General features: G+C 43.4%; 1 protein-coding gene across 2 annotated transcripts in view; it reads left to right on the top strand.

Annotated features, from left to right (window-relative positions):
* Nucleotides 1–25,390, top strand: part of LOC122806578 (autophagy-related protein 16-1-like) — a 291,263-nt gene that overhangs the window by 251,811 nt on the left and 14,062 nt on the right. For both annotated transcript variants that reach the window (XM_044077117.1, XM_044077118.1), the window contains exons 8-9: nt 5,386–5,491; nt 12,631–12,718. In XM_044077117.1, coding sequence (XP_043933052.1) covers nt 5,386–5,491; nt 12,631–12,718 — 194 coding nt within the window. The remainder of the gene's footprint in view (nt 1–5,385; nt 5,492–12,630; nt 12,719–25,390) is intronic.

Below are 25,390 nucleotides of genomic sequence, written 5' to 3'. Positions count from 1 at the left end.
AGGCCCCAGGGCCAATAGCCTAGCACCTACCTATGAACCTAAATAGCACTGGCTTTTTCATGGCATGAATAGGCTTAGATGTCCACAGAGAAGTTTGTAAGAGACTGAGTACAGAGAAGAGTCTGCCAGTCTCCCCTGATATCTAAGATTTTTCAGGCCACTGAACTTTTTAATTATGAATATCTGAGGCCTCTCAAGTTGTATAATATGTTTAGATAAATACATGTCAAAAGGTGTATTGATATTCAATAATGGGTCTGCTAAGATATGAGTAAAGGGGAATTAAGACTTCTTTGGCTCCAGTGGAGATGCCTTTGGAAGTTAGATGGGTCAGGTAAAAGGATTTCCAAACTACTGTGGAGACATGATGGTCAAATGAAAAAGAATTATCAACAAGATTTCCCAAATTCCTTATACCAGTGTCTGACTGGACAGGTATATCTCCTATACAGTAAGTGAAACTGTTTAATTTACCAAAATGAACTATGCTACATTTTTTTTATATTTAATTTTGCGCCCATTGTTCTTGCATCAATTGTTAACTTGATCTAAGCCATGTTGCTGCCAGTTGTAAGTCAGTTATCGAATAATGGCACCCAATTTACAGTCATCTGCAAACTTAGTTAACCATAGGCCAGAAGTGCTAGCTTGAAGGTCTAAGAAATATATGCCAAATGGGAGATGGCCCAAAACGGAGACCTGTGGTATGCCTCTAGCAAATATTTTTGCTTTCAGAAGTGACACCTGCGACTGGAACTACATGAGTTTCAGACAGCCAGTTAGCTGTCCTCCTCACAATATAAGGATTTATATTCAGATTTCCAAGTGTGTCAGTAATGCCTGTATGGGGAATAGTGTAAAAGGCCTTAGCTAGATGTTGATGTACTGTATGCACTGCATACCTCAGTATAAAGAAAAAATGATCAATTTCAACAATTGGCTAAGCTTCTGGTGTCATTCAAAGGGGATCCAGTGTCTGTCAGCCTGGGACGACATGCTCAACGAGCCGCATTGCTTCGCAAGAGACGGCTTGCACCTGTCACCCCTAGGCTTTCAAATACTGGCCAAGGCTCTTGCTGCCCCCATAGTGCCTTGTTTAGGCAAGGCTCAAAAATTCAAACCCACCTCCATAAACAGCACAATTAACAAAAAACTGAGGGTTATGCTACTCAACGCCAGGAGTTTAAATCTAAAAATGCACGCGCTCGAAGCACTCCTCAGTATGGAGAACGTTGACATCTGTGCAATAACTGAAACCTGGTTTAAGGCTTTAGAGAGCACCCCAGCACTACCAGGCTACAAACTCATACTACACGTTTCGGCCACAGAACATGGACTGGCACACAAAAGGAGGGGGTGTATCCATATTCATCAAGGATACCTACACCTCCAGGTTAATGGCGCAGCATGATACCTCTGAGATCATCCATGTGCAACTAACATTGGGCAAATCTGCAATGCAAATTGTGGCCTGCTACAGATCACCCTCCATGACCCAGGACTAACACTCCACCTTTCTGGAGACACTGGAAAACATGAAGGTCCTACCAAACACCCTGATATTGGGCGATTTTAATTACCCTACCATTCACTGGGAAAACTACTAGAGTAGATATTCCCAGGCCCAGCACTTCCTGGAATTCATCAACTCAAATTCCCTGGATCAGCTGGTAAACTCCCCTACAAGAGGTGAAAACATATTGGACCTGGTCATCACCAACATGGGCAACAGGTGTCCCACACCGGAGGTCAACCCGTCACTGTTAGATCAGACCATAAACTAATCACTCTGGATGTCCACACCCCACCACCACCTCCAACTAAGGAAACCACAGTAAAAAACTTTTCTAAAGCAAACTTCAACAGAGGTGGTAAGTTTCACAGCCCCCACGCTCAAGGATAATGCTGCCCAAGATGCAGAAACCTTTACAAATGCACTCTATGAGCACCTACAAGGATGCATGGATCATGCCATCCCTAGCAAAACCAAGACTCACTCCTCTAAGGGAAGGAAACCAGTTTGGTAGACCCCTGCAATAAACAGGCTATACAATAGAAGGAGGAAACTAGTTCAGAAAAAAAGCAAATCCCAAGAAGGAAAGACATCCCTGATCAGTATCAGTAAGAAACTGAGGTCCCTCATGAAATCATCCAAGGCTAACTAAGGATTCAAAAGATAACCACAAAGCCTTCTTTAGCTATGTTAAGAATCTAAGTGGCAACTCGCAGATATGCACTGAACTAGTGCAAAATAGCACAAAATATACTGAACCTACTGATATTGCCAACATCCTGTAGATAGATTCAGTGCAAACTTCACCTCCCTCTCACCTCCAAAAGGGCTCACAACAATACTGGAAAAGTTTAGTGTCCCAAAAATCACAGATGCACAGGTGAAAACAGCCCTTTCAAAAGCCAAAAACACAGTGTCAATGGGACCAGATGGTGTCTCAGGCTGCGTCTTGCACGAACTGCAGAATGAACTAACCCCCCACCTAAACACACTGTTCAACCTCAGCCTCTCCACAGGCTACATGTCCATAGAATGGCACACAGCAACGGTTATTCCCCTCCACAAAGGAGGGGCCACAACTGACCCTGGTAACTATTGCCCCATAAGCCTTACTAGCCAGGTCTGCAAGGTTGTGGAGCGCATCATCATGGAACTCATTAACAAAGACATTGGGAACCCCCATACAGTTTGGCTTTGTTAAGGGCAGATCATGCCTACTAAACCTGGTTGACTTCTTCAAGACAGTCACCAAGGCCATATTCGAGGGAAAGGTGATTCACACAGCCTACTTTGACCTTGCCAAGGCTTTCGACACCATTGTCCACTTGGGTATTACAGAAAAACTCACCAGCCTGAATATAAACCCCTACGTCATGAGATGGGTTGCCAACTGGCTAACAGACAGAACTCACACAGTAAGAATAGCAGGCTCCAGGTCCGACTCTAAACCAGTCACAAGTGGTGTCCCACAAGGCTCGGTCCTGGGACCCCTACTGTTCGGCATATACTTCTCAGAAGTACAGGCAAACACAGGAGGACTATGGCTAACCAAGTTCACCGATGACTAAAAACTGGAAGCCATAATTGACTCTCCGGCTGACATGGACATCCTCCAAAAGGGCCTTACTGAGACGGACGCCTGGTGTCAAAGTCATGGCCTCAAGCTAAATGCCAAAAAATGCATAGTCATCCCGTTTGGGAAAAACAAAACACCCATGAATTACCACATAGGTGGCAACCCCCTTAATATAGAAGAGGTAATAAGAGATCTGGGGACCCAGGTAGATAGTAATCTCTCCTTTGACAATCATATTGCCAAAGTAGTTAGGAAGTCCTTCTGTGTGGCCCATCTAATTACTAAAGGGTTCACATCTAGAAATAAAGAGGTTATAGTGCCCCTCTACTCGTCACTCATTAGACCCATTATAGAGTACAATGCCCCATTTAGGATGTACCTCACAAGACACTTCCAATAGCTGGAAAGACCACAAAAGTACCTCATCAAGAGGATTACTGGTCTCAAACATATGTCCTATGCAGCCTGATTGAAAAAAACTCCAGCTGTACACAGTGGCATATCGCTTACTCAGAGGTGATCTCTGCCTGACTTACAAAGCCATGTCCAACTCAGAATTGATGGACATGCTCCACCTAAAGAAATCCAAGTCACTGCGAGCCACGCACTCTAGTGAGCTAAACCTCGCCACAACAATAAATAGAACATGCTGGAGGGATAGATTCCTGTCACAGAGACTCCCCATGCTTTGGAACAAAATTCCAAATTACATCAGGCAGAGCCCCTCACTAACACTCTTCAAGAGAAACGTTGACGAGTGGATGGGTAACAGAAAATACACCCCTGGGATCACTTCATTGGCTTTGCTTGACAGACGATCAGTTAATTAATCAATGGGGTGGCAAAAGCCGACACATTCTGGCTAGGCTTATAAATGCCCTCAGGCAGATAGCCTACCTATGAACCTATAACCACTATCCACTGATTCAGTTACTTTTTCAAAGAAAGTAATGAGGTTAAAGAGGCAGGACCTTCCTTTGGTAAAGCCAAATTGATGAAGGTTCCAGGGTTGACAGATTTTCAATATCGATATGAATGAATGGTGCATTCAGTGAGATAGTCACAGACAAGACTAAATTTCATCGGTTGCCTATTATATTCTCGAAAGCTGACAGCGTCGAATCTGACATTGTCGACATGAGGATAGCGAAAGTGCAGAACATCAAATGGGTAAACGGAAATCTCTGTAAGGGGAGATTTCCATTTACTTCAATGTAGTGCGGTCTCAAAGATGGTATATTTAAGTAGCAGGGGTTGTGGGGGGCAGGGGGGCTTGCCCCCCTGCCTACACCCTTTAGATATTTTTTTTTGTATTTATTTTTTGTAAACATTCAAAATCTAATGGTTCGATCATTAAAGGTCGACCTTTAGTGATTCAAACCATTAAACTTTCGATGTTCTAATATAGACCCAATTTCATCATGTCATTTATTTACTTATTTGATGATATGATTTGAATACAGTAAAAAAAAATTATAAAAAAACTCTAAACATGTCAGCTTGGTTCTGTGGTTAAATTTCTTCAAAAATCTTTAACCTTAGAGTGCCTTCAGTTAAAACAAAAAAATCAGTCCGTCTTCTGCTGATGAGCTCTGTCATAATGTCGCTGCATGGTTTGTTGTATGATAGGATCGTTTGCTTTAATGTCATGCCCATGTGTAACTGTGTCTGTTTATAGTCAATGATATTCTCTCTCTGCATCATCAATTTGGAACACTTATAGTAGCACGGAATATCACATAGTGCATTAGGAGAAAAGTTGAATTTTCATCAGGCATAGCTGCTGAATTTGAAAATGATTTGAATATCCATGGATTATGCAGTAAGACCAAGTCAGGAATGTGTTCAGGAGATGCATAATTACAAAAATCCCATAAAAGGAAACTGATCTGGTGAATTTGGGCAGGGAGTTAGGAGAAGATTTTTCATAAAAAAGGTAGTGGGTAAATAGTGGCCTGTATTGCAGTAGAAGGTACACAGCAGTGGAGTAGGAAGCTGGTGAGAGGAGTTGGGGTAGAACAGAGATGAAAAAGATGAGAAAAACAGCTGAGTATGCAGTAAGGCATATACTGACAGCCATGACAGTTCTGTTTTTTGCCATGCTGGTGTACTTGCATATTGCTTCTAAACATTTTTAAACAAAGAGGGTGTGCCACTTGGTCAGCATGCAGCTATATTAGTACTCCTTTATAGAATAACAAATATTCTTAGCAGGGCCTGTACACATTCACTCACAACACTGATCATTTGGATATCATCCAGCCCTGCTTCACCTAAATTTGCTTTATTTTCTCAGATCACCATCACCAACTCTGGATCGGACGCCTGCAGATGGAGAAAGTGGTAATGATGACAGCTGTTACGACAGCCAGCTAACCAATGATTTACAGCAGCTATTATTTGTAAGCTTTGATTTTCTACATTTTGTTTTGTACTTCGTGTTTGCCTTTTTTATGGGGAGTAGGAGATTGTGTGGACTGGCACTTCTAATTAATGATGCCATTTTCAAAGATGGATTCACTTTTGTGTGCTGATTTATGTAGGTAGGTGATAAATCAGTCTCAGGATGTGTCATTTCTCAAGTACTATTTCCTGTGCATTTTCTTTTTACTGTTAGTTGCTTCCTTGCTTATTTATCATCTGCTGTTCAGTCCAGATAGCTGAATATTATACTGCCATACCTCGCAATTGTCCAGATTTTCACAGACTGTTCAGATTTTTCCTCATATATTTAGTCTGAGACTCATAAAATGTGTGTTTTTCTGCCAAATCACTGAGGATTGAAGTCCCTAACGGGCGACTTACATTTGAGTTTCAGACTGCATATCCCTCAGAAAATGTATGCTGACACAAATTCTGCCATTCTAGTAACTTTCTAAGTTGATAAGAAAAATATCTAAAATATTGCCCTATTTTTGATCCATTGGCTCTACATTACTTTAGACTTTGATGTTCATCGTGCATACAGCTGCAGTCCTTACATATGGGTTCTCCTGCCGTCAGGCGGGTCCTCGGTCGGCCGAATTCCAAAGTCTAGGTCCGGCGTCGGTTGTCGTCGCTTCTTCCCTGACATCAGTGTGACAGGGGTATAAAAGAACTAGCCGACGCCATTTTCTTCAGTCTTTCCTGCCTCGTGGTGCCCGAAGCAGAAGCAGTTCGCAAGTGCTGGTCGGCCAGCTCCTGAGATTACGAAAATTTGGAAACCGAAGTCTTCTTAAAAGCTAAGTACCCCGTTGGGGAAACTTTTCTTGCCTCAGACCGATGTCAGACAAAGTTAATAATTGTATTTCTTGTGGGAAGCAAATACCACATAAGGATTTCCATTCCCTCTGTATACCTTGTTTAGGCGCTGACCACGAGGTCTCGGCCTGCCGCTTTTGTGCTACATTCAACAAAAGCACTATTAAGCGTCGGGCGGAGTTCTCCCAGCATTATTTTGGAAAAGCATTTAAATATACTATGTCGTTGGATACTCCGACTCCGGTTTTGTCTAAAAAACGAAAAGACAAGGACCGACACTCGAGGTCCGCGGCCTCTACCGACACCACACCAAAGCCGGCTACACGTGGTCCGGTTCTCAGTGAGGCGCCTACACAGCCCCTGCCTACCGATGACCTGCCTTTGACGGTGTCTCCTGTACCCGAGGTTGCAGGCTCCTCGGCCCACACCCCGACTACAGATACCGAAGCCACTGTCGGAGTTGAAACTCAGAATGTGGACAGGTCCACCTCCACTCAAGGTGTCTTCAGACCTTCCTCTTCTTTTTCTATCAAGGCTTTCACTACGTCTAAAGCAACCATGCACTCTAAGAGACCAGCTGCACAGGACCCATCTCCAGGCCCCATGCCTAAGAAACAGATGCTTAAAATGGCTGAGGATTTAATTACTCTTATCAGAGGTTCTCAGCCCCCTCCAGACAAAAGGCCTAGAGTGGAGGAAGATCCCCCCCCCCCTCTGATCAGGGCTCCATTATTTCAGAGCACTCTGATGATCAGGAACATTCTTACTCCCCTTTTGAAGACTCTGATGCGGAGGAGTCCATTCCTTCTGTATCTCCTTGATGTAGAAAGCAAAGTGAGGCCGATGCCAATGAGGAGATGAAAACAGGCTCAAAAACAAAACTGTAAGGTACCAACCAACTCCAAAAAGCCACGACACGAACTCTGCAACGAACACTACTTTATTGACCTAGGTTTCGTCCTTCTGTATCTCCCCCTGAGGATTACTCATTTGGGGAAACTTTGCATACTTTAAGGGAACACTTCCACTGGGAAGGCCAGGATTATTCTGATTCCAAGAAAAGGCTCAGGGAATTTATTTTGCTTCCTCAGCACAGGCCTTTGGCTATACCTCCTGTCTTGGACATTCTAGATGATGTTTACTTGGAGGCCTGCCTTAACCTGGATTCTCTACCACCAGCTCCAGTTAAGCCTGACAGGTACTACAGGGTCCCTGACTCACACCAATTTCTATATAAGAGCCATGCTGCTGACCCAGAAACCATCTCACAGGGCCCCAAGGGAGTTAAGGCCTCCATTGCTAAAAATCCTTTGCCTTCCGAGAGAGATTCTAGATCCTTAGAAAGGTGGGGAAAAAAGGTATATACCTCGGCTACCTTATCTATGAGGGCCTTAAACTGTCAGTTTCATATGCTAAAATACCAACAGTTTATGTTATCACAATTGAAAAGTAAAATGTCACAACCTGAACAACCAGATTTGAAAGAGTTGCAGGACTTGATACATAGTGCAGGACAAGTGGGTAAGCATACCTTACAATGTGGTTTTGATGCTCTAGAGGCCTCATGCAGAGCTGCTGTTACAGGATCAGTCATATGTAGGCATGCCTGGCTTAAGGAACAAGCCTTACCTGATCATGTCAAAGCTAAATTACTAGACTCTCCTCTTCAAAAGGATGTACTATTTGGTTCTAATGCTGAGGAGGTATTAAGGAAAATGGAGGAAAAGGCTAAATCAATGCAAACTGTGAAAGAATTTCCATAGGTACAACCCCCACGTTTTAGTAGAAATTGGCCTTCAAAAACTGGTCCTTCCCTGCCACAGACAGACCCCAAAGAGGCAGATACAGGCGCCCGAGGGGCAGAGGACAATCCCAAGGATCATACAGAGGCAGACAATGGCAAGCTCCTACACAAAGAGGTGGTGAGGACAACTTGCAATCTATCAGAAAGCAAACCCAATGACTTTCCACTTTGCATGCCAACCAGATCTCAAATGGCAGCCCCCTTGGGGGGAAAACTGGCATTATTTTCAAAAAATTGGCATACTGTCACAAAGGACAAATGGATCCTGGACATTATAAACAGAGGCTACAAATTCCATTTTCACACACTTCCCTAAATGAGAGGCATGCCAAACCTGCCACACAATCAAAGGGCAGAGGCACAAAGGCTAATTACAGATCTCAAAAACATGAAAGCTATTCAAGAGGTACCTATGCACAAACAAGGTCAAGGGTTTTATTCCAGGCTATTTCTGGTGCCAAGGAAGGGAAAAGATTGGAGACCTATTCTGGATCTATCCATCCTAAACACATTCCTACTCGTACCAAATTTCAAGATGCTCACTCTTCAGCAGCTTCTTAGCCATACTGGGCAAGGAGTCTTGGCTGGTAACATTGGACCTCAAGGAGGCATACCTGCATGTCCCAATCAGACAAAATTGCAGGAAATACCTCAGATTTCTTGCAGGTTCAACTCATTATCAATTCTCTGCATTGCCCTTTGGCTTATCTACTGCGCCCAGAGTATTCACGAAATGCCTGGCATCAGTAATTGCCTACTGCAGACTTCAAGGGATACAAATATATCCCTATTTGGACGACTGCCTGATACAAGTGGACAGCAAACACATCCTTCAGAAACATCTGGCTTATGTAATAATGTTATTAAACTCTCTGGGATACACAGTCAACAAAAAGAAATCAAGACTAAGACCCTCTCGGAAGATAATTTTCCTGGGTGCCAACTTGGACACAAACACCCAGATGGCCTACCTCACGCCAGAAAAGCAGGGGCAACTAATCCAATACTTCAGAACACTAGCAAATTGCACCAGGCTTACTGCAAGGAAAATCCTGCAGGCTCTGGGATTCATGGCATCTTGCATCTTACTAATCCCATGTGCAAAGCTGCATATGAGGAAACTACAATGGTACCTGAAAAACATATGGTCTCAACACAGCCACAGTTTGGAAACAATAATACCACTAATTCCATGTCTGCAAAAGTAATTTCTGTGGTGGGCTCAAGAATGCCAAACAAACACAGGTCTCCCTTTCAGCAAGCCTCAAGCAAATCAAGTCATCACAACAGACTATGCCTGGGGGGCGCACATGACAGATCGGTGCATTCAGGGCGAATGGTCCCAAAAAGAAAAGCACCTTCACATCAATCAAAAAGAAATGCTAGCAGTAATAAATGCTATTATAGCTTTCAAGAACTTTCTAAAACCAGGTCATCTATTGATAAGAACGGACAACACCACAGTTATGTGGTACATAAACAAGCAGGGAGGGACACATTCTTACCCTCTATGCAGACTGGCATGTCACTTTGGAACACGGCCATGGACTTACAAATGGAACTACAAGCACAGTATTTGCCAGGCAAGGAAAACATGCTGGCAGACAACCTAAGCAGGATTATGACAGATCCACACAAATGGAAGTTGCATCCAAAAGTTTTTACAGAAATAATCCAAGAATGGGGAAGACCAGACATAGATCTATTTGTCTCCCACAAAAATCATCAATTCACAAAATTCTGCTCAAGGATCTTCCATCCAAAGGCCTGGAGAGTGGACGCTCTCTCTTTCAGCTTGACATCAATAACAGTTTATGCCTTTCCACCTCTTCCTCTGCTGCCCAAAGTTCTATTGAAGACCAGAGCAGACAGACCAAAGATGATCCTCATTGCTCCGGACTGGCCAAGGCAACACTGGTACCCACTCCTGAGGAGCCTGACGCATTCCCCACCATGGACCCTGCCTCTAATGCCTCTTCTTCTGACTCAACACAACTTCAAAACTCTTCACAGTCAGCTAAAAACTCTCAATCTAGCTGCATGGAAGATTCCTTAGCATCACAGCAGGCCCTACTTTCCAAGGAGGTGCAGGATGTCATTTTGGAGGCCAGAAGGCCATCAACTAGAAAAGCTTACTCTGCAAAATGGAAATGTTTTTGTGTCTGGAATGAGAAAAAGGGCCAGGACCCTGGAAAACTGAATTTACCACAAATGCTACAATATTTGACAGAACTGCTAAGCAGTGGACTTTCTTTCTCCTCCATCAAAATCCATGCCTCAGCCATTTCTGCAGAATACAACACTGATCCACCTTTATTCTCGCACCCTCTCTTAAGACAGTTCCTCAGAGGGGTTAAGAATTTGAGACCTCCAAGGAAACAACCAATACCTGCTTGGGATCTTAATTTCATTCTGGAAAAACTCACCCTGCCTCCTTTTGAGCCAGCTGCTTCAGCAGATTTGCAATACTTGTCCTGGAAAACAACTTTCCTTCTGGCTATCACCTCAGCTCGTAGAGTTTCAGAATTACAGGCTCTCATGGCTGTCCAGCCTTTTATCATTTTCCATCAGGACAGAGTTTCCTTACGAACCAACCCGTCCTTTATGCCTAAAGTGGTATCCAGGGTAGCTTTAAATCAGGCCATACACTTACCTACTTTTTATCCTAATCCTCAAAACAAAGGGGAGAGATTGCTACATTCCTTGGACATTCACAGACAACTGCATTATTATTTGGACAGAACAAAGCCTTTCAGAAAATCAGAACAGCTCTTTGTGGCCTATGCAGTAGGAGCTCAAGGAAAACCAATTTCCAAACAGACAATTTCAAAATGGATGGCCCACTGCATACGCTTTTGCTATTCCTTTCATGGCAAAACTGTACCTACAGGCATTAGAACTCATTCCACCAGGGCCACAGCCACTTCTACAGCCTTTCTCAGAGGAGTTCCTACCAAGGATATCTTGGAAGCAGCCACTTGGAGTTCTGTGCATACCTTCTCCAAGCACTACAACTTACCATTATACTCCAAATCTAGAGCAGGCTTTACCACTGCAGTCTTGGAGGTTATTTTGGCTCCCCCTGATTACACCTAATGCCTACCACCCCTTTCTTAGCTTTGGGATTCTACCCATATGTAAGGACTGCAGCTGTATGCACGATGAACATAGTACAGTTTTGTACCTACCATAAAAGTAGATGTTCGAGTGCTAATACAGCTGCAGTCCAGGTTTCCCTCCCTCCTTCCCCTCTGGGGGTATTCTTTTATGGTGTATTTGCTTGCAACTACTGTTTTTTGATTATATTGCATTGCATTATTACCTAATTTTATGTATTGCCTTCCTTCTGGGGGCACCTGACATCTGGGGCAAGAAAAACTGAAGAAAATGGCGTCGGCTGGTTCTTTTATACCCCTGTCGCACTGACGTCAGGGAAGAAGTGACGACAACCGACGCCGGACCTAGACTTTGGAATTCGGCCGACCGAGGACCCGCCTGACGGCAGGAGAACCCATATGTAAGGACTGCAGCTGTATTAGCACTCGAACATCTACATTTATGGTAGGTACAAAACTGTACTTTCAGATTTCTTGTGCTAAAAGGTTGGTTATGTGTACTACCTATGAGCTACTCATCTTACTGCTCAAAACCGTATTACTGTACAGAGTAGACAGTTTACTGCCTCTGAGGTACTTGCCCTCATACTTAAAAGTGAATTACTGTAGCAGAGCAGTGTTACTGCCTCTGAGGTACTCACCTTCCTATTTAAAATTGTGTTAGTGTAGCAAGACACAACAGTATTCCTCCCTCTGAGGTACTTGCTCTCATACTTAAAACTGAATTACAATTACTGTAGCAGACCAGACAATATTACTGTCTGAGGTACTCGCCTACCTACGTAAAACCGAATTACTGTAGCAGAGCAGTGTTACTGCCTCTGAGGTACTCACCTTCCTATTTAAAACCGTGTTAGTGTAGCAAGACACAACAGTATTGCTCCCTCTGAGGTACTTGCTGTCATACTTAAAACTGAATTACAATTACTGTAGCAGACCAGACAATATTACTGTCTCTGAGGTACTCACCTACCTATGTAAAATCGAATTACTGTAGCAGAACAGACAGTGTTACTGCTTCTGAGGTACTTGCCTTCCAACCTAAAACCAAATTACTGTGTGTAACTGATTGGAAAAGGAGAATATTTCCTTTTTTGAATCAGTTTAGTAAGTCAATTAAATGGTTTTGCTATTTAAGAAAAGAAAAGTTTTGTTTAATTAAACACATCTTTGTGATATATGTGTATAATGTTTAGTAATACACACTTTTTTTGAGGGGAGAGTGGATGAGGTATGTGTATTTTATTTATAAAACAAAACAGTGCAAGAAAGTTCTCTGTGTGGAAGATTTTCAGTCTTTTATTTATAGGTACAAAATGCTTAACTTTTTTTTTGCTTTGTGGCATTGTAACATTTTTTCTTTCCTGATGTTTTTTTACAGGAAACACGGGAAGCAGAAACTTCTGTACGGTACATTACCTCACCTAGCTTGTCAGACTTTCAGCAAAAAGAGTACTGTAACCTGTCAGGTAAGCATCATTTATTGTGAAATGAGAAAATAAATCTTAGGTCATAACATGCCAAGAAATGAATAAAATTTACCTAAATTTAATTGTATTTAAATAAGACATATCTTACTGAAACTGACCCATGTCTTCTTTATAATATGATACTCCTTGAGAATATTACAGTAACCTGACAACTGTGTTACAGTAGTGTAAGCACATGGGCTGTAGCTTGTGTTTCAGTTGACTGTAGATGGGTGTCTTCCTGCAACAGACTGTCTGTTTTGCATAGCAGAGCTGCAACTGTCATATGGCTTGAGACATTGCCTGACATCATGGTGTATCCTCTGGAAGTAGGATACTTAATCGTATAGATTCTGAACACCAGTTTAGACTGTGACCTAGTCGTGTTGAGGTCACAGTGGCTGAGATGACAGAAAGACAAATGCAGACAAAAGTTCATGATGCCACTGTATACTGTTACAAAAAGTGAAGAAGTACTAAGGAAATGCGAGTCATAGATGCTCTCTACCATCTGCTGCCAATGGCCCTTCCTCCGCTGTCTGTAATTTTTATTTAGGTTAACCCCTTTGCATCCATATCTTGTACCCCTCCCACCACCAGTCTCTTCTGCTGTCTGGTCAGAAGAGCTCCAACTGCTGTAGTGTCCGGTCATACCCCTCCTAACATGCCAGTGTCTATTCTACTCCAGTAGCCTGATGTCCCTCTCCTTGTATGGCTTACAGAACTGCACAGAGTATTCAACCTGTGGCCTGCTACATCTGTAGCATTAATTAAATTTTGATTCTGAAGTCTGCCCCAATGATACTTCCCAGCATTTTGTTTAATACTGCCACTGCCATCTCACACTATGTTTCTTGTGGTCTGATCATAACCTGAAATCATAGTACTGATCTCCTGCCACCAGTTCTGTTTCCCTGATACTTCATTCCAGGGTTGTTTTGGCTCAGGTCCAGCACTTTGCATTTTTCTGCTATGAAGCTCAACTGCCAATTTTTATGGCTGCTTGCTCAATGTTTACAGTTTTTTTTCTTAGATTCCATCAGCCATCCAATCCCATTTATTTATTTATTTGACATTTGTTCACCAGAAAAGTCTGACTGGGCCAGAAAATGCCCATTTTCAGCAGAGGCCCAGGGGAAAAAAGCTTCACGATCTTTCCAAAATCAGTTACAGATATTTTAAATCACAAAGTATCATGTTACACTACAAAACAGAAGAGTGAAATGCAATGCAATGAAAAACAGTAACCTAGGTTGGAGAAAATTTGTGAGGAAAAATCTTATTAGTCATATTACTTGTTACGTAAATTAGTATGCAGTAAATGAGAGCTGAGACAATTCTGATAAGATATTTAAAACAGATGTTAGAGATTTAATGATTAGATACAGTGAGGGGCAATTGAGTGATATGAGAGCTATATTATGGTTATGGAAAGAAAAAAGGATGGAGAAAAAAGGAGATTCCAATGAGAATGCAGGGTAGGGTATCTTCAGGTCGCTTTGATGAGTAGGTAGGAAAGAGAAAGAGGCAGAGGGAAGGTCAACAGAGATGAAGCAGACAAGGTTAGGTAGTGGGACAATACGGGAAAGAAGTAGAGTAGGAGGTTGGAGAGGATGGTGAGGTATGACTTGGGTTGAAGGGGGTCTGTGAAGTATAATGAGCATGTTCAGCCAGGACTGGCGCAACAGGAGCAGGTCCATGATTTTGTAAAGTATTCTTTTAGGGAGCATTTAAAGGAGGGTAGGTTAAAAATAGCTCTGGTGGTTAGAGGTAAGGAGTTCTATTATTTTTTTTATTTTATTTTTGCTACTGAGTATGAGTACAGGCTTTGTCCAGGGAATTTATTCTGTTTATTTATGGTGAGAAATTGTCTTTTGACCTGAGAGTTCGTTTAGGGAATATATATTGATTAAAAGGGTAAGAGATGGGCAAGCATGCGCAGGCTAGTGGTTTGTGTATGATTTATGTGTTTATATAAGATGAATGTAGGAGAGGTGAAGAGGGAGTTCCAGCCAGTTAAGGGTATGCAGAGCTTTACAGTGATGAGTCAAGGATTCTGAATTAGTAGTAAACTTGGCAATTTTGTTGTAGCAACTTGCAATTTTTTTTTTTTTTTTTTTTTAATGGATGGTTGTAAACTGGTTAGAATTGGGGCTTCACAGAGTAGGGAGGGCAGAAAGTAGGTGTTTTGACTAGAGTATTTTTGTGGGTGTCCTCAGAAACTTTTCTGTATAGCATGCCTACGTTTTGATGGGTTTTCTTGATATTACTTTTGATGTGGAGGTCAATTTTAAAATTATCATCTACTATGAAGTGGACAAATTCAATTTTAGTCCCATTTGCCAAAAAGATTTTGAAACATGCTTTGTTATGGGTGTGAGTTTTTGGGGTAATGGTTTTTAGGGTGCTGAGTAAGAGTTGTGCTCTTGTAAAACTGGTTTCAAGTGAGATAACAGCTTGTTGAGTGATTTCTTACAGGCGAGTTAAGATGCTTGAAGAGAAGATGTTAGTAGGCATCTGCATATTGAATCAAGGTGTCTTCATACGAAAGATGAATGTAGGTTATTGATAAAAATATTGAATAGGAGAGAGCCAAGGATGGATCCTTGTAGGATTCCTGTGGAAGTGGGAAAGTCTGCAGAAATAGATTATTGATGTTTTATAGCTTGTTGACTCTTCATAAGGTAGCTAGAGAGCAACTGAATAGGTAAAGAAGATAGACCCAGGGTGGAAAGTTGATTGATTGAGAAGTTTAGTGTGAGAGACCATGTCAAAGACTTTTGATAGATCTAGAAATACTTTAGATACAAGTTTATTACAGTTGCAAGCTTTATTGACCGTGTCTGTAGATGATAGCAATGCCATTCAGGTGCTGTGGTCTAGCTGAAATCCATGTTGGGTATTGGTGATTAGCTTATTTTGTAATAGATAGCAGAGAAATTGTTAATATATACAATTTTTCAAGGATTTGAGAAAGGGAAGACAAGATAGCTATGGAACAAAACTGTAAATGTGATATGGGACACTCCTCCCAGTCTAGTGTCATTACCTCATTCTATCTATTCCAGGGAGAACATTTGAGAAGGCCAACCCAGTTAGCTTCTGCTCCTCCTTTCCCCTTTCCACTTTACAAAAAAAAAAAATTTCTAAGCTTGTTTCCTGCCTTTCCTGTAAGTCGTCTAGTCCAGATACAGATTTGCTGTATCCAGGACTGTTTATAAGCTTCTGCGCCCCCAAGCCTTTCTGTGTTGGAGGGAAGCCTTCTAGCTTAATTTTGTTTCTTAGAACTAGCCAGTTTTCTAGTTTCAGCACTCAAATCTGTTTCTTTGAGCTCAGCACTTGTTCAGAACTCATTGTAAGCATTAAATAAGCTGCAAATTACTACAGCACTCAACTTTCCTCACTTGTCTGGAGGAAAACACCTATCCAGGCATGTCTAAGCACCTATCCACGTCTAAGGGTCAGCTCCCGGTGTTTTCTCCTGTCTACCTGATAAATCTGGGTATCTTGGGGCAATGCAGCAATTGCCTCATTTACACAGACAACCCTCTCTTCTTACCACCCAACACTACAACCTCCGAGAGATGCACTTATATAGCCAAACTAGAAGCAAAGCTCTCTTCACCCAAGACTGGACTAGACAGTCAAGAGGAGAAGGTAAACACTTGCACCACAGCACACTCATCACATAGTCCCTCAAAGCCTACACCACCAAAGCAGACACATAGAAACAGAAAACACACACCTACATTCATGGAGGCTCTCAAAAAAAAAATCTACCCAAGCAACAGGAATCTCCAAAGAAGTAACGCAAGCAACCTCCACCCTCCAACACAACCCAAACGACACATAGCCCACAAACTCAGTGTGCCACTCAACCGTAGCCCATAAGGCATAACAACGTACCCAACACTCTAGTCATAGGTGGCTCTATAGTCAGGCACACTGATGTTCCACTCACCAGTCTAAACAAGGAGAAAGTTACTGTCAGCTGCCTGTCAGGATCTGCCACATAACACATGCACTCAGGTCACTCCACAAGAAGTACAAATATGACTCTGTCATTGTCCATGTTGGTGTGAATGACCTGAGATGTACCTCCCTGGACTACATGAAAAGAGACATGGAGGAGCTGTCCAATCTTGTAGCCCAGGCAAGTATGATCCTAGCCCCGAGTAGCATCCTGCCATCACCCAGAATTATACCACAGTACAAGGACAAAATAATTGACTTCAACAATTGGCTAAGCTTCTGGTGTCATTCTAAGGGGATCCAGTATCTGTCTGCCTGGGATGAGATGATCAACAAACCACGATGCTTTGCCACAGTTGGCCTGCACCTGTCGCCCTTGGGATTCCAAATACTGGCTAAGGCTCTTGCCACACCTATAGTGCCTTTTTTAGGCAAAATTCAAATGACAAATTCACTACCGTAAAAGGTACAAGCAAGCAGAATCTGAGGGTAATGCTACTTAATGCTAGAAGTCTAAACCTCAAAATGCACTCACTCAAGGCACTCCTTAAAATGGAGAACATCAACATCTCTGCAATGACAGAAACCTGGTTCAAGGCTCCAGAGAGTACTCCTGCATTACCAGACTATAATTCATACCACACCTTTCGGCCACCTAACCTGGACCGAAGCACTAAAGGCGGAGGCATGTCCATATTCATTAAGGATATCCACACCTCCAGGCTAGTTGCTCAGCATAATGCATCTGAGATTATCCAAGTGCAACTAACTCTGGGCAAGACCGCAATCCAAATTGTAGCTTGCTACAGATCCCCCACCATGCCTCAGGATTCCCACCCCTCATTTCTTGATACACTGGAAAATAGGGTACAACCTAACACCCTAATAATGGGCGATTTCAACTACCCCACCATTAACTGGGAAAACTACTCATGTACCAACTGTTGTGCTCAATGTTTTCTGGAATTCATAAATGCCAGCTCCTTGGATCAACTTATTCACACCAGGGACAGCAATATCCTAGACCTGGTCATTACCAACATGGGCAACCAGTGTTCCACACCAGAGGTCATTTCCTCATTGGTCAGATCCAACCACAAGCAAATCACCCTAGACATCCTCATCCCACCCCACCCCCCATTAGGGAAACCACCGTAAAAAAAATTCTCCAAAGCCAACTTCACGCTTCTTAAGACAGAAGTGGCAAACTTCACGACACCCATGCTGATGGACAATAGAGGTATGACTGCTGAAGCCTATACAATTGCACTTTATAAGCACTTACACGAGTACATGAATCATGCACTCCCTAACAGAACCAAGATGCTATCCTCCAAAAAAAGGAAGCAAATCTGGTGGTCTCCTGCCATAAACAAACTCTACAACAGAAGAAAGAAACTGTTGCAAAAAAAGAGTAAAATCCCATGATTGGAGGAACTCTGTGGTCAGCTTTGTGTTATTCTTTTCAGAAACCTGACAAAGTTAAGAGTATACTCCTTTATCACCCACTGGATAGCCAACTGGCTCACAGGTATGACACAACAAGTCATGACAGCGGACACTTCCTCCACAAAATGTTAGTCACTAGTGGATTTTCTCAGTGTTTAGTGCTAGGGCTGCTCCTTTTTTGGCATCTACTTTTCAGAACTCAAAGCTGATATTCGAGACGTATGGTTGACCAGGTGTGCAGACAACTCTAAGCTTGGTGCAATCATAGAATCCTCCAAGAAAATTTATATCCTCCAGGAGGACTTCTCACAAAGTTATAATTGGAGCCAGAGCCATAGTCTAAAATTGAATGACAAAAAATGTATAATACTTTCATTTGGAATGAAAGCCACCCTAGGGAATTTCCATATAGGCAGTTCACCCCTAAGACTAGATCCAATGGTTAGAGACTTGGGAACATATTGTGTCAGTGACATGACCTTTGATCATCATGTATCTGTTGTTGTTGTGGTAAAGAAATAATTCTATATTACACAACTTTTGTCATTGTACTGCTGTACTCAGCCTTCATTGGACCAGTCATTGAGTACAGTGTTCCCATTAATATGCACCTGTCCAGGAATATGCAGCAACTGGAATACCCATAAATGTTCCTCACAAAAATAATACAAGGTGTTAACCACATGGTATACACTGTCTTAAAGCCTTATCTTTATATTCTGTCTCATTCGGACTGCTGAGAAGTGATCTGTTCCTAGCTTATAAGGCATCATCCAAAATAGTATTGCTGGACTTGCTATATATCTGAGCAACTAATAGCATTAGAAATACCTGACTGAAGAACCAAATTCTCATTTGCAACATTAACAGAACATCTTGGAGGATAGGTATGTGTCTCAGAGACTACCTATACTCTGGAACATGCTTCCCATCTATGCAAATCAGAGTTTGTCCTTGACCCTGTTCAAATGCAATGTGGATCAATGGATGGGGAATTAGAAATATACTTCTGGACTGGCACCTATACCCCTGTTAGATGCAACTGATAAATGCTCTAAACATGGTTAGCCTTAAAAAGGGCTCATAGGGCCATTAGCTTAGTCATCACATATGACTCCCATGAATAAGACAGGCATAAAAACAGAGAAGAAAACACATTGTGCAACTCAGAAATCTTGCCAAGGACCACAATAAAATGGAGAAATACACCTATTCTACCAATCTCCAATCAAACACCAAAGAAATCTAAGACTTGTTTGGTCATCACTAAACAGACTAATGCATCCTGGCCAAACCACCACACCCTCTCCTTTTACTTCTAACACTACTGAGTCAATAGAATTTCAATGTATCTCTTAGTTTATACATACAGTACTTTTCTGATTAATAGTATTAGTTCATCTCCGTCTCCTCCCTCCCATCCTGTCATAACCAGTCAAATTCATTCTCCTTCCTCCCAGTCTCCACCTCCACTATAAGGAAACTTCTACTGAAACTAAACGCAGCCTAGCTGCCGGACAACTTCCAGTAGAGTACCTAAAAATAGCAGCTTGCACTTCAGCTTGCCGTCTATCTATACTCATAAACCAGTCCTTATCTAAAAGATATGCCCCATCTGGGAAAAATCCTACATAATACCACTCTACAAAGGTGGCACATCAACAGACTTTCTCAACTATAGACCTATTGCCATCCTATCCCCTCTGTCAAAATACTAGAAAAATGCATCAGTTTACAACCTAAACATTACCTTAGCTCTACAACCTAAACATTACTTTAGCTCTACAACCTAAACATTACTTTAACTCTACAACCTAAACATTACTTTAACTCTACAACCTAAACATTACTTTAACTCTAACCTTCTCTGCAAAACCCAGCATGGTTTTAGACCACAACATAGTACTATCACTGCTATCCTCAATTTTTCCAGTATCATAAACCAGCGCAGGAGTGAAGGCAACCTGGTATCATCACTATTTTTGATTTATCAAAGGTATTTGTCACTATATCCCATCAATGTCATATTACTGAACTTTCTTCCCTTGCTCTCACCCAGCCATCTCTGTCATGCTTCCATAGTTATCTGACTGCAAGGCAGCAAGCAGTAAAGTGGAAACAGAATCTCTACTCCTCCTTACCAGTAACTTGGTGTCTCACAAGGATCAACATTAGACCCCCTCATATTCAACCTTTTTATAAACAAACTACATTCTGCCACCCACCTTGCTAATGTAGTTCCATATGCTGTTGACGACTCAGCCCTTAAGCATTCAGCCCCATCCCTTCCGGCACTTCAGGACATCACGCACAATTACTTCACAGCTATTGCACCTTGGTTTAAAGATGCAAATCTACGTTCAAATTCTAAAGACAAAACGTATACTCTTCAAAACTAAACAATACCAAAAGATAATGCAGTCTTTCAAAATAACCTAATGTAAAACAAAAATTGAAACCATTACCCAAATAAACTTTCAGTAAACCACACTAACAATCAATTCGAATTTGACTACTGCATATTGCTTGCTATTAAAAAGCATATACCAGAAACTTAGATGCTCTATAAAACCAAACACTACATGACAGGTGATGCAAGACAAACATTAGTATCTACATACTTTCTCCATTTCCTACTGTATTTCTCACCAATTCTTACAAACCTAAATATTACACTTAAAGCTAATATCATACAAGCTATTTCAGTACTAAATGCTTTATACTTAAAATTTTATATCAGCACAGAAGAAAGTCCTGTTGTATAGCATCACTACAAAATAATCACTTGCTTGTATCACCATGTCTTAAGAATGATCTGTGTAATGAATCTTAGTAAAACACACAAAAAAAAAAACTGTTGTGTTGTGGGTATTTTATATGCATCTTTTTGAGTTTTTTCTCTCAAGGCCGCCACTGAAAGTGAGATATGAAGTGGTTTACTTCATTTGGTCTTTAACCTTAGGGTTTCGGACCTGTAATGGATCCGACATGGCCACATAGGTAGCATCTCTGATCCAAACTCTCAGCTCCTTCCCTTACCCATAATGCCCCCGTCTCCTTTCTCCCTTCAGATCTCATTTGCCGCTGATACAGCAAGCAGCGTGGTCCAAGCTCTTGGCAGCGTGTTCGCCGTTTTGGGCTTAAATTGTTGTGAGTGCTTACATTTTTTCCTACTTTTTTCTACTTTCCTTTTTCTTGCCTTTCTCTGCCCTGCAACAGTCGGTCAGTGTTAAAAAACACACAAAAAAAAAAACTTCCCTTTTGCTCTTTTTTCTTTATCTGTGTGTGTGTGTGTGTTTGTGTGTGTGTTTGTGTGTTTGTGTGTGTGTGTGTGTGTGTGTGTGTGTGTGTGTGTGTGTGTGTGTGTGTGTGTGTGTGTGTGTGTGTGTTTGGCCCTTATTTAGGGGACTTTGTTAGAAGCCCCTAAATCTGAGTTTAAGAGGTGCTCAGAGTGTGGCCATAAGCTTTCCCCAGCTGATGGCCATACTCTGTGCATGGTGTGCCTGGGTGCAGCGCACCTTGATTCATCCCCAGAGCACTTCAGGACAGAAGGAACAAACTTATAGTAAAGGGTCTTCTTCCTGCATCAAGAACAGCTGTTCCTGCCCCGTTCACTAGTTCAACAGCAGCAGTAGCATTTTCTCCTTCCCAAGCCTCAGGGACTCAAACTCCCACCAAGAGGCCTGGGAAAGCAGAGAAGGCCAAGAAAGACAGGCCTCACAAATGGTTTCCCAACCGTTCTGGTCCGGCCGGTCCACCCCCTAAGGTAGTGTCTTCTAGGCCTGTTTCTCCCTGGCTCTGCTCTCTGAGATTCTTCCCTGAGCCGGAAGTTGTTAGAATGCGGTCCCCTGTCACCCCTCACTGCCTTTCTAGACCAGCTTCAGTGGCATCATCATCCCACTCCACCCGGAGCCTTAGTGAATCGGAGATGGACAAGATGATGCAGAAATTCATCCGCACCTAAATTCAGATGGGGGTTTTGCCTGCACCCTTTCCCCCTGGAGGGGTGCCTTGCAACCTTTTTTTCACACCGATAACTCCTTCTCCAATCTGGCCTGCAGTTTCAGAGCCCTTGGATCTGAGGACCCTCTGGGTCAAGGGGTTGGTGCCGATGGTACCCAGTACTTTGCCGGGCATTGCCTTGAGTACGTCGGATCCAACCACATCAAATCCGAGGGGGTGCAGTCAACTCTGATTGGGTCGGAGTCCAGTATCTCCCTCAGCATCTCTGCCCCAATTCCCCTGTCTGATCAGAGGGAAATGGCTGCGATGGGCTATGCTAAGGAAGTCCATTCTCCATCTGCCTTCGATGTGGTGGAGAGGGTTCTCTAGATGCCTTTGAGACCCTTGACCATCTCGTCCTCGGACTCCACCCGACCCCCTCTGGATTGGGTACGGCTCCGACCATCTTGCCCTCTCAGGGACAGCCTGTGCCTGCTTTGCCTGAAGAAGCTCCAGTTAGAGAGCATCAGGACATTTGCGGGTCCTCCCGAGAGAGCCACACTGAGGAAGTCCCTCGCAAACACAAGTGTAAGATGAGGCACTTGGACTCCCCTTTGGAGTCCCTCACCTCAGACACTGATTTGGAGGAAGGGGAAGGTTCCCCCAATCTCCCCCCAAGGATGTCTCCTTTGGGGACATCATGGAACTCTTTCACCAGAAGGGGGGGTGGTCTGCCCAAAAACCGACCCCTGCTGAAGCAGTGTTTCTTGAGGCATTTAGCATGTGCCCATCTACTTCCTGGGTGTCCCCTCCCATGGATCCCTTAGTGGATCTCATAACATCTCAGGCATGGAAGGAACTGGACACAGTAGAGCCTATCCAAAAGCATCCTGACAAGGTCCTCAGCCCCCAATTCCGACAGGTTGCATTGGTATAAGAGGTGCCCTGTGGATGCTATGGTTGTGGCGGTGGCCACAAAGAAAGAGCTCACCCAGGAGAGCTCGACAGTCCACCATTCTGACTGTGAGTCACAGATGCTGGACCGTTTTGGGAAGCAGGTGTATGCTTCAGTGACCTTTGCCATCAGGACGCTGAATTGCATGGCACACCTGACTCGATCACAGCGAGACTTGGTCAAGAAAGTCGATGAGTTGACCCAGAGTCCATGTCAGCAGAGGACAAGAAGACATTCTCTGCCCAAATGGCCACTTTTAAATCAATTTCCAGTACATCCATGAGTCTTCTCTCCCATGCCACGGAGGAAGCCACTACGGCGGCTGGCTCAGGAATCACCATTAGGCGCTATTCCTGGCTTTGGCTGTCAGTTCACTGACCCTTCAAGGTGTCTTTTACCAATGGTATGACGGTTTTTCCCTCTTCAGGAAGTCAGTCAGAGAGACACTTGTCCAGAGTGAGAAGGACAGGAAGACACTGTCTGCTGTCGGGATCTGCTTCCCCCCCAAAGATCCTTTTCCAGGAATCAGCGAGGGATGAAGAAGATGGGGTTCCAAAAGTCTCAGCCATTTTTCCCAGGACACTCCATCCCCCAGAAGCAGAGGGGGTTATGATAGACACCAGCCCAGAGGCAGAGGGAGCCTGAGAAATAATGGGTCTCGTGAACCCTTCATGGACAGACCCGACCAGCCATGAAGGACTGCCCGACCGTTCCTCTCTGGAGGCAATTGGGGGATGTATTTTGCTACACCCAGTGGCATAGGAGTTGATTACAAATGACCGTTGGGTGCTGCAAATCATATCCAGAGGCTATTCCATCCCATTCACCCAGCCATCTCTTTCCCCCAGACACCTCCCAGATGTTCCACCTGCACAAAGGGAGGCAGCAGCCTTGGAAATAGAAAAGCTGCTAAGAAAACGAGTCATCCAGCCGGTCCCCCCAGATCACTCCAGATCAGGTGTTTATTCCAGGTTCTTTTTAATGCCAAAGAAGACGGAGGACCTAAGACCCAGTTTGGATCTTTCTTTCCTGAACCTGTCTGTAGCCAAGACAAAATTCCAGATAGTCACTCTTCTTTTGGTCCTGCCCTATCTGTAGGTGAGTGATTGGATGTGCTCGATCAACCTCCAAGATGCTTACTATCATAGCAAGATGGACAGACGCTCTCTGTGGTTTCTCCACTTCCGTTTAGGAGCCAATCACTATCAGTTCAGCGCCTTTCCCTTTGGTCTCACCACCGCTCCCAGGGTGTTCACCAAAGTGATGGCAGTAGTAGCGACTCCCCATTCCTGGACGATTGGCTCTTTGTTGTCCCGACAAGCATCTACTGTGCCCAGCCAGGGACTCATTTCTATTGCTGACTCAAAATCTGGGCATCACCATCAATCTTACCAAATCAGCCCTGACGCCTTTGCAGGTTCTAGACTTCATCAAGGCTCAATATGATACGGTTCAAATGAAGGTCTTTCTGACTCCAGAGAGAATACACAACCTAAAGCTACATGTTTTGTGTGTTCTACAAACAGATGTCCCAGTGGTGGAATCAGTTCTAAGGGCCTTGGGGTCTGTGGGAGCCACGATCCACTTAATACTCTTAGCATGCCTTCACATGTGGATTCTACAATGGACTCTGGTGGTCCAGTGGTCTCTTCTGGATCAACCATTGTCATATCCGGTACGAATATCCCAGGTTTGCAGGGACTCCCTTCTGTGGTGGATTCAGTCTCCAGATCTGGTGAAGGGTTGTCCTTTTCTTCCACCCTTGCCCAACACCACAGTGACCACAGACACCTCCCAGCTAGGGTGGGGGTGGCATTGCTCAGGAAGAACGGTCCAAGGCATGTAGTCCATACCCCAGACCAACTTGCATATCAACATTCTAGAGATGAGGGCAGTGCTCGTAGCATTGCAAGCTCTCCATGCCCATCTTCCTCTGGGAAAGATTGGCATCCAGAGAGGCAACAGATCAGTAGTGTGTTACATCAACAAACTGGGGGGATCCAGATCCTAGCCCCTTTGTCACAAAGCCATGAGAGTGTGGGAATGGGCGATCTCCACTGGCCATTTTCAGGTAGCAATGCACATTCCGGGTTTGTCCAACATTCTAGCGAACAGGCTCAGCAGATCTATTCTGATGCCTTATGAGTGGTCTCTGAATCCTTCAGTGTAGGAGCGGCTCTTCCTCAGTTGGGGTCATCTTTGCTGTGATCTCTTCGTATCTCCTTCCAATTTGAAATGCAGCAAGTTCTTCTCTCTGACCCCCCTCAGGGGGAAGCCCTCCAGAGATGCTCTGGTTCATGCTTGGCCACCCAGTCTGCTCTATGCTTATCCTCCTCTGCCTATGATTTTCAAGT

Source organism: Protopterus annectens, chromosome 7.part0, assembly GCF_019279795.1.
Source record: "Protopterus annectens isolate FY-2018-M chromosome 7.part0, PAN1.0, whole genome shotgun sequence".
In the NCBI taxonomy this organism is placed as follows: domain Eukaryota; kingdom Metazoa; phylum Chordata; order Ceratodontiformes; family Protopteridae; genus Protopterus; species Protopterus annectens.
This window is presented reverse-complemented; position numbering and strand designations above follow the sequence as displayed.